Source organism: Natrix helvetica (genome assembly GCF_964273705.1).
Source record: "Natrix helvetica genome assembly, chromosome: 1".
NCBI lineage: Eukaryota > Metazoa > Chordata > Lepidosauria > Squamata > Natricidae > Natrix > Natrix helvetica.
In genome coordinates, this window is record NC_138548.1 from 296,324,283 (window position 1) to 296,336,748 (window position 12,466).

The 12,466-nt window shown below is 42.3% G+C and overlaps 1 protein-coding gene and 1 long non-coding RNA gene across 3 annotated transcripts in view; one reads left to right on the plus strand and one right to left on the minus strand.

Moving 5' to 3' along the window:
- The window catches only part of LOC309383847, a 381,089-nt gene that overhangs the window by 247,427 nt on the left and 121,196 nt on the right, over positions 1–12,466 (minus strand). The gene's annotated exons all lie outside the window — the stretch shown is intronic.
- Positions 1–12,466, plus strand: part of SEMA3B (semaphorin 3B) — a 47,167-nt gene that overhangs the window by 30,519 nt on the left and 4,182 nt on the right. For both annotated transcript variants that reach the window (XM_081936761.1, XM_081936760.1), the window contains exons 8-17: positions 669–814; positions 1,727–1,841; positions 2,974–3,043; positions 3,826–3,970; positions 4,366–4,585; positions 7,076–7,167; positions 8,818–8,859; positions 9,953–10,110; positions 10,285–10,340; positions 11,710–11,849. In XM_081936761.1, the coding sequence (XP_081792887.1) occupies positions 669–814; positions 1,727–1,841; positions 2,974–3,043; positions 3,826–3,970; positions 4,366–4,585; positions 7,076–7,167; positions 8,818–8,859; positions 9,953–10,110; positions 10,285–10,340; positions 11,710–11,849 (1,184 nt within the window). The remainder of the gene's footprint in view (positions 1–668; positions 815–1,726; positions 1,842–2,973; positions 3,044–3,825; positions 3,971–4,365; positions 4,586–7,075; positions 7,168–8,817; positions 8,860–9,952; positions 10,111–10,284; positions 10,341–11,709; positions 11,850–12,466) is intronic.

Here is a 12,466-nt window from a genome sequence, read left to right on the forward strand (position 1 = left end):
GTTTTTTTAATGTGCAGCACATAATAAACAGGTGGAACTTCAGCTACACTGCCATAGCCTCAATATTGACTTTTTATTTTTTTAACCACGCCTGTGGACAGTCCAGAATTACAGTCCCATGAAATTCTCTTACCTGTATCAGGAAGGCCTTACAATGAAGTTTGTGTACAAATGCCTTCAGATTTAGTTCCCCATGTCTCAGGATCTAGTTTACTTTGGTTGAAAGTGAAGGAGAGTCAGATCTGATTCATACATGGATGGTGACTGCTACGGAATCCCCAGGCTCTAAAAGAAACACCAAGGTAGCGATAAGCCATTTCCATATTCCTGCAATAAAAACCACACAGACACATCCATAAAGTTAGCAGAAGTTGAGCTTAACCTGAAGGAGACATCATGTCTTCTGATCTTTGAGAAAGGTGGTCCTCCCATGTCATGCTTAATTAAAGGATCTGTCATAGATGTCACAGGAAAATATCTCATTGCTAAGATTCCATCTGAGGGAGAAGGAAGACCAGAATCTAAGAAGCAGATTGTTCCTGCGACATTGCCTGTTTCTTAACTTGCTTTACTTCCCCCTCTCTAAGGCAGCCATTTGCAAGCCTAAAAAGAATGCCCTGTGTTGCATTATCCTACATTAACATTCTCTTCTATTTCTTTGACTCAAGAACCCAAGTTCATTGACGTCTTCTGGATCCCAGAGAGTGAGAACCCTGATGATGATAAGATCTTCTTTTTCTTCCGGGAAACAGCAGTGGAAGGATCCCAAGGCTTGGGCAAACAGAGTTTTGCACGCATTGGGCAAATTTGCCGGGTAAATTTGCACAGTTGTATGGGCTCCAAGATGAGGGTGGTCAGAAGGCCTAGTAGTTAGACAAAGTCTGATGAAGATAGATGGCTAGGAGTTGGCCCTGACTTTATTGAAAGGGTGAGGATGGCTGCCCTAGAGTAAATGTTTCCAAGGAATTCTACAGCAACAACTGTCTGTTGAAGTATCCAAAAAGGATTCCAGCACAGCAATGCTTTGAAAGCAGTAAGAACCAACCTCTCACCTGTGTTCATGGAAATTCTCAATCATCCAGGCACAGGTGGTATTCAACAGGTTCTGACCAGTTCTGGAGAACCAGCAGTGGAAATTTTGAGTAGTTCGGAGAACCAGTAAATGCCACTTCTCACTGACCCCATCCCCATCTATTCTCTCGTCACAAGTCCCAGCTGATCGGGAGGAAATGGGGATGTTGCAGTAACCTTCCCCTGGAGTGGGGTGGAAATGGAGATTTTACAGTATCCTTCCCCTGCCATTCGCACCAAGCCACAGAACCAGGAGTAAAAAAATTTGAATCCCACCACTGCATCCAGGTCATGATTGTCCCAAAGGTGCTTTTTTCCAAAAGGCAACTGGACTTTCCTGGGTTTTTGTTTCTTAGAAAACATTTCGCATCTCTTCCAAAAAGCTTCTCAAGAACTGAAGAAGTTTCTTGGATGAAAAGTAAACCATTCTGTAAGAAAAAAAAATAAGGTCCAGTTGCCTTTTGGATAAAGGCACCTTTGAGACAACCTCTCACCCCCCATTTTTAGATCTGCATTAAGTTCTAAGTCCAACTGAGCCCATTTGCATTAAAACATTTAAGCTCCTTGATGATCCTTGAATCATGTGGCCTCTGTGTGCATCATTCTCTCTTCTTTCCAGCCAGCTTTTTTGATAGGTCTCTTCTTCTCCCTTTAGAATGATATGGGTGGGCAGAGAAGCCTGGTGAACAAATGGACAACCTTCCTGAAGGCTCGGCTGGTGTGTGCAGTACCCGGCAGTGATGGGAGTGACACCCATTTTGATCACCTTCGTGAGTGACTAACCTTGGCGCAGGGTTGGAATGGTCCTAAATGGGGAAAAGGTTGTCAAACGATCAAGCAGCAGGAATGAGCTTGGAATGAAGCTGACTGAAGGAATGATGCATCTATCTCACACTCTTATAAGGACTCAATAAGTCCCTCATTGAAACCATTTTTTTTCCTTCTCTTTTCTGCTGCAACTGAGCAATTCTTGAATAGTTTCTTAATTTGTTTTTATGTTTCTTTATTTTTTGTATTCCTGATCTTAGAATAGGTCTTATCCCAGTCAAAATAGTAAGTTAAAGCTGAATTCAGATTGTGTCCTTCTTCCTTGGTGGTGACCTTGGTGGTGACTCCTCTCACATCTTGACTATATAGTCTGTAGAATAGAAATATGTGCATGATGGTACATTTTTTTCTTTTTAGTTCAGAAGTCCTAATATGATTGGAATTATAATAATGATAATGGTAAGAAAACTTCCAGTAAATGATTTGACTTTTTTTAACTGATTACCATCAGCATTATTATAGCTCCAATTATATTACCACTTTAGAATGAAAAGAAATGTTCTTTACAAGTTAACAATTATATTTTGAAAAGCAGAAAGGTTTTCTCCCAGAGTTTAAAAAAGCAACACATTTCCCTTTTAAAATGGCCATTTGCAATCTGGCTTTTCTGGATGTTAATATAATTTAACGTTCTCCGTATCCTCAGAATTATAACAGTGAAACCACATAATTTCAATTTCCAGATATTGCCATCTGCTGTTCTTGTCTTCTTACAGAATTGGCAACGTCTTTTTTTTTTAATGGATTTAGTCCAGCTTTCTACAGTTCTTCAAATAGTTGGACTATATTATCCCATTTTCCCTGGGCAACATGAAATTAGACTGTGATGGCTGGGGATTGTGAGATTTATTTTTATTTATTTATTGCCAAATAGATGCAATGGTTCCTAGGCTAGCAAAGGCTGGTTAGGGTCTTCTAGAGGCAAGATGAACAGGGATGGGGGCTTGATTTACCCTTCCTTGGTGAATGTTTTGATGTCTGGGTTGAAAGAAAGTCATACTCTCTTTTGGATAGAAGTAATTTGTAGGTGCCAAGCTGCAGACTAATGATTCCTTCCCTTCTTGTTGAACTCAGGTGATGTCTTCTTATTGCCAACCAGGGATAAGCGTAACCCATTGTTGTATGCTGTTTTCACCACTTCCAGGTAAAAAGAAAATAGTTTTTGTTACATCAGCAGTAGGCAGAGTTCAGGCTTCTTGTATTTACTTTGATTTTTCACAATGACCCTCAATCCGTCAACCAAAGACAATTTATCATGGCATGGCATGGCATGGCATAACATAACATAACATTAAAGGGACACGGTGGCTCAGTGGCTAAGATGCTGAGCTTGTTGATCAGAAAGGTCAGCAGTTCGGTGGTTTGAATCCCCAATGCCGCGTAATGGACTGAGCTCCCGTTACTTGTCCCAGCTTCTGCCAACCTAGCAGTTCGAAAGCACATAAAAATGCAAGTAGAAAAAAAGGAACCACCTTTGGTGGGAAGGTAACAGCATTCCATACGCCTTCGGTATTTAGTCATGCCAGCCACATGCCCATGGAGACGTCATCGGACAGCGCTGGCTCTTCGGCTTTGAAACGGAGATGAGCACTGCCCCCTAGAGTCGGGAAAGACTAGCACATATGTGTGAGGGGAACCTTTACCTTTAGCATAGCATAGCATAGCATAGCATAGCATAACATAACATAACATAACATAATATAACAACATAGCATAATTTTTATAATCTTCCATTGCTTTTTAAAATTTCTTCTCCCACCCCCACCCCTTGACAATATTGTTAAACAAGAAAATATGCTCCCCAGTGCCTTTTGAGTGGAAGTCAGGCTGGCTCTACAATCCACATTACAGATGGCGGTGGGATACACATTTCTTCCCAGTTTCATCTCTTTACTCATGTAATGTTTCTTTTTCTTCTGATTACAGCACAGTCTTCAAAGGTTCTGCTGTCTGTGTGTATCACATGAATGATATCCGCAGAGCTTTCCTTGGTCCTTTTGCTCACAAGGAGGGGCCTAACTATCAGTGGGTTTCCTATCAAGGCCGTGTCCCTTATCCCCGCCCAGGAACGGTATGAACATTGGATTTTGAGATCTTGAAATTGGGGCGGGGGGTGTTTCCACCCATGAAAACTCTAGAGATTGGGGTGGTGATTGGGTGATATCTGACTCATACCCAGGAAGGAGAGGGATCTGTACTTGTGGAGTTTTGCTTTTGTCCTAGGAGATTCTTGGGATTTGGCAAACAATGAAGAAAGAGATCAGAAGGGAAGGGCAGCAACTGAGCAGCATGGAATGGAAAATTATTATGGGATTTGACTGAAATGGAAGGAAAGCAAAAGATAGAATGAAAGCCAAGTGGGGGAAATGGAGGGCTGTGGTAGATTTTATGAGTAGACCATTTTATGACATTTTTCAATGTTTGGGACGTTGCCTCTCTTTACATTCCTTCTCTCTGAATTTCTAGTGTCCCAGCAAGACCTTTGGCACCTTTAGTTCCACCAAGGATTACCCTGATGATGTGATCCAATTTGCTCGTAACCACCCATTAATGTATAATCCAGTACTGCCCCATGGCCAAAGGCCGGTCTTCCTGCAAACCAATGTGGACCACATCTTCACTCGCATTGCAGTAGACCGAGTAGCAGCTGCAGATGGACATTATGATGTCCTCTTCATTGGCACAGGTATGTGTGCTTCCCTCCTCTTCTGATGAGTAAGCATAGATGTTCAGGCCAAGTTTCTGTTTGCTCCCCAAAACTGCATGCTACGGGATGTCCCCAATGGTGGGATTCAACCAGTGTAACAACCGGTTCGCTGAGCAAGTGCTTCATGCAGTGGGTTTGAAAACAGATGAAAAACTTATCTTCTACTGCCCCGATAAGTAAAACAGCTGAGGCGCGGCAATCTGCTCTGTCACGCCTATCGCCACACCTGATCGTCGGAGCAAACCGGTTCACTCTCAGCTGATGGTCGGAGCTACCGGTTCGCCTGAACTGATCCGAACCAGCTGAATCCCACTCCTGGATGTCCCTTGTTCAAAAGTAAAATGTTTGAGCCAGTTTTGACTCATAGCTTTGAGGAAGCCTATTTATTATAGCAGAACCAAATATAGAGCAGAGATACATAGGCAAACACAAGTTGCCTCTAAATTGTAATGTTAATATGTTAGAAGAAAGAAGTCCTCAAGTTCATGCAGAGAATACCTATTAGTTGTTTTAATGAATTGAATGCTGTTTGAATAAAATCATATATTGTGATTTTTGTTTCTCCTAATACATCCCCTTCACTTTCTTGGATCTTCCCTTTTTGAAATACAGCTCCTAGCACCCTGTCCAAATGCCATTTTAAGCCTGATTTTACTCTTTCTTCAGCCACCGCCTGCAGTTTCTTTGCTTTTTCCACTGATTTTTTCTTTCAATGCTATATATTTGCATACGTATAATACATTAATTTGAAAACATATATACGACCAAAGCAGCCATAAACAACCAAGACTCCAGCACAACCATGACCCCAGGCAACATACATTTACTTGTGATTCAGACATAGGCAATTGTTGTGGCCCAGCAGGATCCGGTTGAGCTGCTGATGGACTCGGATAGCGAGGGATCATTTGAGTCTGCCCTGAACGATGTGGAGGACCCTGTGCAGGGCTCAGATTCAGAGCAGGGACCAGAGGGGCTGGTTGGCCACCAAGAGGTGCCTGAGGCATGGAGCATTGGGGAGGATCAACGGCAGTTTGTCCCTGATGCTAGATTAAGAAGGGCTGAGAAACGGAAGCAGCAACTACGTAGGCAGACTCACAGAAAATAATTTCGCACAGGTAGTTGTGGATTGGCCCCTCCCAAGAGAGCTTATAGGTGAGGCATTGGGAGGGGACATTTGCAGGAAACAACCGTTCGAATTAGCAGTGAAGAAAATTTATGTATTCTAGCCGTATCTGCTCTTGGGACTATCTGAATTGTTTTTCTTGAACATGAGTTGTCTGGGCCCTCAGCCAAAGAATTTGTTATCTCGGCAAATTAAATAGTGGCAAACAGCCAAGCCTGGTTTCTTTACAGGCATGGAGAGGGGGGTCAGAACAGGCAATCATCCCATTAGTCTGGTATAAATGGAGCACAAAATGATGTTTGGCCTCCATGGTGTAAATAAGGATTGTAACCAAATCCTTACTAACTCAGAACTGTATGAACTCAAGTCCTATCCATGTGGATGGCAAGAAGTTGGAAAAGATTCTTTGATATGAAAACTACTACATAGGGGGAAAAAATACCTCATCCTCATTGCAGTCTTGATCAAACAGGACCCCTTAATAGCTGTGACAGCACTTTTATTTGCAAATGCTGCAGGTGTTGTGGAAAGCAAGGACTCTAGACCAGCTCTATGTGATGCAAGAAAGTTTATTGCGCAGGTTCAAACAGCAAAAATATGCAAACAATGTCTGAACCCCGAAGGGTTCCATTCAGAGATCTTTTATAGCCATTTTGACGTAAGCATATACGTATACATACATTTGCCAAATATGGTAAAAGGATACATGGAAAAGTACAGAAAAGACAAGAATAAAAATACATCAGTAGGCAGTTTATAATCTACAGACATCTGCAAGAAAAAGGAGGAACTGTCCCCAGAAAAGGGAGGAACTGTCCCCTGTCCTTGACTGATCAACAGGATACACCCCTCATGGTCTGTCTGTGAATAGAGATAAAAATATAAATGTCATGCCTCGGCGATCTCATCCTGCAGCTGTCTGCATTTTTCTCCTCCCTTGACCAGACTTGCATCTTATAATGAACCAAAGTTTGAGGCCTAGTTTTCCTCCTTCCTCATTTCAGGAAATATGTTCCTGACTTCCTGCATCATAATTTATGCCCCAGGCTGATGGTCCAACTTCTCATTGGTTCTTTGATGCAGTGATTTTAGCAAATCAATAGATATTGAAATCAAGGCCCTTGGAAATAGTAACCAGCTATATTAAAGTTGCTTTCCCAATCAGATGCACTCCATTGACTCTGAACATATTTGTGTTTTGTATGTAAATTGATTTGCATGGCTTGAAACTTCCATGTTTTCTCTTTGGCAATGGAGGAAAAACAGGACTGTGGTTTAGCCAACCCACCTGCCTATAATCTCTTTTTTGTGCAAAATGTTTATGCTTTCCCTTTGCCTGGCAGACATTGGCACAGTCTTGAAGGTCGTCTCTGTGCCGAAGGATTCATGGCAAAAGATGGAAGAATTGCTGCTGGAGGAACTTCAGGTGTTCAAGGTGAGTTTGAACAAATGAAGTCAGCTAGTTCAACCCGGGGCAAGAATAGCTGCTTTTTAAAACAATATTGAATTATACTTTATTCACATAATACAATGACCATAGATGCTTCTCCCATGGTCGATGGAATTAACTCAGTTGCTTATATTCCCTGAGAGGCTAGGCTAAATTATCATTAGCTAGTTTGTAGTTCAGAGGTTGGTATCAGAAGGATACTTAATTGGACCAATGAAAAATATTAATATGTTGAAAGAACACCAAAAATGTTGATGCAATCTTTTAATCTCCTAGAGTTTAAATTTAACCTCAATCTCAATTGTTAAACCTAAGTTGACTGTACCATAGGAATGCCATTTACCCTTACTAGGACTCTCCTGATGCAAGGCCTCCTTGGTTACTGAGCACTTCCTAGAGCAAGGGAGTCAGGGCTTTCCATTCCCCAGAATGACTTTGGTTAAATTAATGGGAATTTGCAGTGCATTGGGTTTGAAGGTTGCTTTAGAACAAATGTGTCTGCCTGCCTGCCTGCCTGCCTGCCTGCCTGCCTGCCTGCCTGCCTGCCTGCCTGCCTGCCTGCCTGCCTGCCTGCCTGCTATCTCTGTCTGTAGCAATAGCACTTAGACTTATATACTGCTTCACAGAGCTTTACAACCCTCTCTAAGCAGTTTATAGAGTCAACATATTACCCCCCCCCAACAATCTGGGTTCTTATTTTACTGACCTCGGAAGGATGGAAGGCTGAGTCAATCTTGAACCTGGTGAGATTCGATCTGCCAAATTGCAGTCAGTTGGCAGTCAGCAGAAGTACCCGCAGTACTGCATTCTAACTACTGCGCCACCACAGCTGTACCTCTGCCTCTGCCTCTGTCTCTACCTGTACCTCCATCTCTTCCTATCTAGTTGCTAGTAGTTTAAAACACTTGATTGCACATAATCAAGGTGCCTGGGAATATTCATATTAGCAATTCCTTAAACCAAAAAGTTATTTTTCCCAGGACCAGGCTGCAACAGTAGAGGGCAGCCAAACAATCCTGGCAAAAGTCAGGATGAATGTTATCTTCAAATCCTTGTGACAGAGAAACATTTTTCCTCTGCAATTCAAAACATTGCACAACCCTACCAGTTGATGTGATCGTGTGTTGCCACCAGAACCACAAGTATCAATATTGGGATGATTGGGTTAAGTCGGGCACTGTCCTAGCCATGGTAAGTGCTTCTATTTTTCTAGCTTCAGGCTGAGAGTGCAAGGCTCCACCAGAGAAACTAAAGCAGTGCCACCCTTTCAACATAGCCCACACAAAGAAACCAAAGTCAACATACAGAGCAATGCTACTTTTAGTATAAGGTTGCAGTAACATTCTCTTGCAAGTCTGGATGTGCTTACCCACTTCCTCCATTAAATTTCCTGAGAACTAGGAAACTAGGGAGACTCCTGTCTAGACACTTTCTTAAATTTTCAATCTGCCCTGGATTCTGGTTTCTTTTATCTGACTGCTGTCTTGCTTGCTTGCAACTACAACCCTGTTGTTCCTCAACATTATTCCTTCTACCCCTTACTGGCAGTTACCTGGAGAACTTCCTGAAAGGTAGTGGCTTTTTTTAAATCAGCAATTCAGCACCCTCCTAATTATTTCCATTTCTCCTTGACAGGATTCCTCTCCTATTACTAGCATGCAGATCTCGTCCAAGCGGGTATGTAGCGCAACGGGGGGGGGGGAAACAACTTTGGGAAGTGATCGTATGGAAAACAGGGGGAAAACTGCTCTTTGAGTGCATTGATTCATAAATAATTAAATAAATCATGACAGGTGGGGAGAGAAACTGGTGGCAGAAGATGATCAAAATAGGGATGATTACATCTAGGCATTTCTTCTGCCCAAGAGATTTTTTTTTTGATGGTGATGAACATGATAATGATGATTTTGCAACTCTTTCAGGACATCGTATTGCATTCACGTGTCTTTTCCTTGAGATGTCCATGAACAAAATAAGTAAAATGTTCATGTTTGAAAAATTCCGTATTTTTCAGAGTATAAGATGTACCTTTCCCCCCCCAAAAAAGAGGGTGAAAATCTGGGTGCATCTTATACACTGAATACAACATTTTTGGCCTCCCAAAACCCCACCCCCTTTGCAAAAGTGGATGTGCAGAGGGTTTGGGAGGCCTGCAAAGTCCTCCTGGGAGCTGAGGAGAGCAAAAATGAGTGGAAAATGGGCCGTTTTTTGCTCGTTTTGCCCCGCCCCAGCCCCCAGGAGCACTCTTCAAGCCTCCTAAAGGCTATGAATGCCTTTTTTGGGACCAAAAAAGGGTCAGTTTTTGCAAAAAACAGGCTGTATTTTGCTCATTTCCCCCCACCCCCAGAGTACTTTGCCTTTCAAGCTATCTGTATGTCCCGTTTTTCACAAAAAATGAGGTGTGCAGAGGGTTTGGGAGGTCTGCCTCTTTTGCCTCTTCAAAATCTTGGTACATCTTATACTCCAGTGCGTCTTACACTCCAAAAAATATGGCAATTATTTGCTTAATTTCCTTTTGGGCTGCCTACCCATCTATACAAGTTATGGATCCCTGCTAGATATCTTGTTGGTGATTTAGAAGGTTCTGATCGTATCCATCCTCCATTTTCCTCTCCCTTGTTACAGTACACTCACTAGAGCGGCACCAGGCAGCCTAGGGTAGGCCTCATGAACTGCTTCTCAAAGCAGTAACCCATTAGAAGCAGGAGGTTATTTTCCATCCAGATGTGGTTGGGCCCTAAGGAGACTCGGTGGTTTTGTCTTCCAACAGCAACAGCTGTACCTGGGATCCAGGACTTCCATTTCACAACTGCCCTTGCACCGTTGTGGGATCTATGGCAAAGCTTGCGCAGAATGTTGCCTGGCGAGGGACCCCTATTGTGCCTGGGATGGCACCACCTGCACTCGATACCTGCAGAATACCAAACGGTATGGCCAAGGGTCAGCCTATAGAGATTAGGCCCTGTAACCTTGGAGTCCAATGATCCTATTTGCGTGGCTCCTGGATGTAATCAGTGAAGGGTGGATATGCAGACCAGAGGCTTCAGGTCCAACCCCAGAAGGATGTTTGGCAAATCTTTTTCATACTTTTTTCCCCAACAGGCGATTCCGACGCCAGGATGTGAGGAATGGAGATCCCAGTATCTTGTGCTCTAGATGTGAGTGCTCTTAAATCTGCTCATCCAATTGGACAGTCTGGGCCAAAACAAGCTTAGGGATTTTGTGCTCGGTGTCTTGTGGGAAACCAGTTGTCTTTACATGGTATGAGAGCCAAGCAGGGGTGAAATTCAGCAAGTTCTGTCAGGTTCTGAAGAAGCAGGTAGCGGAATTTTTGAGTAGTTCGGAGAACTGGCAAATGCCACCTCTGGCTGGCCCCAGAGTGGGGAGGGAATGGAGGTTTTGCAGTATCCTTCCCCTGCCATGCCCGCCAAGCCACACCATGCCCACCAAACCACAGAACTGGTAGTAAAAAAAATTGAATTTCACCACGGGCTCTTGCATTACATTATCTGGCCCCATAATAGTAAGCTCTTGTCTGCCATAAAAAGTTGAAGCTGGACAGATAGTTGAAGCTGTAATGGAAGCAGCAAATAATTTCGTCTTTACAGCCATTACCACGAATTAATAAATGTCTCAGTGGTTGGCTGTACAGTGAACACTTTATCACTTTTAATCTATTTGAATCAAGCTTATTGTGCATAAGCTCCAAGAAAACCATACCTTGTCTCTACAGTGCCAGAGAGTATCAGTGGCCTATTCTCTTTCCTCATTCCATAGGTCAAGGGTTTACTGGACTCTGACTTATAGAAATCCCTTTAAGGTATCTATTTAGTTCTATAACTCTTAAGGTGCAGGATCATTTTAATGGACTCTCCATCCCTGCAGGAGGAAAATGATGTTATTAGATTAGATCTAATCTTGATCATGGGGTCCAGTGTTGGACACATGGCAGCCATGAAAGCTATGAAATTCTGGTCTAGAATTATAAACAATCTTACTGAATGAGTGTTGAAATTCCCAGGATCGCTATCAATGTCTTAGCCATTAAGGGTGTTTGGCAGCAGAGCAGAAAGTAAATGAACACTATACCAAGCCTATTTTATTGAATCAACTCCAAATTAAGGTCCTTGTAATTTTAAAATACTTTCCTAAATCCAGTGTCTTCCCTTTTCTTAGAAAACCCAAAACAAAAGAAAAATATGGCAGAGAATTAATAGGATGTCTCATCAGAATCCATCCTTTCCAGTCATTTAAATGTTCATATCCATCAACCCTGCTAGGCAGAAATAGCTTCTTTCATTCATAATTCACATGGATTCTGCATGTGTTTTTTTCTGGACTCACATATCCTGCCCTCACAGGTGTTTCAAGGAACCATTCTCTTTTCTCATTAATTTCAACAAAGTTGTTATGCTTCTTTCCTGATGGTTGGCTTTGCTACTGGACTGGGCCCATGTGCTCCTCATCATTTAACTGATAGACAATTTCGTTTTGATTCCTCATGTTATCCTTTCTGGTTTTGTACAGATCCTCAGAAAACCAGTGTACCAGAAAAGAAAATCTATGGAGTGGAAGGCAGCAGCACATTTCTAGAGTGTCTGCCTAAATCACTGCAGGCCAAGATCGTGTGGACATATCAGAAGACTAAGAGTGACCCCCAGAAGGAGGTAAAACCCAATTGCTGCGTGCACACATTTTTCTACTAATGAGAAAAAGTATGCTGATAGCATCAATCAGCTATAATTGAAAGCAATATAGAGGATGTCCTTGTTGGCTATTTTTGGATAATTGGTTTATTCTATAAAACGCTATAGGTAGTCCTTGACTTACGATCCCAACTGAGCCCAAAATTTCTGTTGTTGAATGAGACATTTCTTAAGTGAGTTTTGCCCCACTTTGTGACCTTTCTTGCCTCCGTTGCTAAGTGAATCACTGCAGTTGACAAGTTAGTAACGTGATTGGCAAGTGAATTTGGCTTCCGTATTGACTTTGTTTGTCAGAACCAAAGGGTGATTACATGACCTTGGGACAATCATAATATGAACCAGTTGCCAAGCGTCTGAATTTTGATCACATGATTACGGGGATGCTGTAAAGGTCATCACTGTGAAAAACAGTCATAAGTCACTTTTTTCAGTGCCATTGTAACTTTGAACCGTCAATAAATGAACTGTTGTGAGTCCAGGACTACCTGTATAAGTTATAGTGTATTTTATTTATTCAACCTTTCATTCATGTATCCCAACTTGTATGACACTCCATTCATAACGACTAGCTTACAACA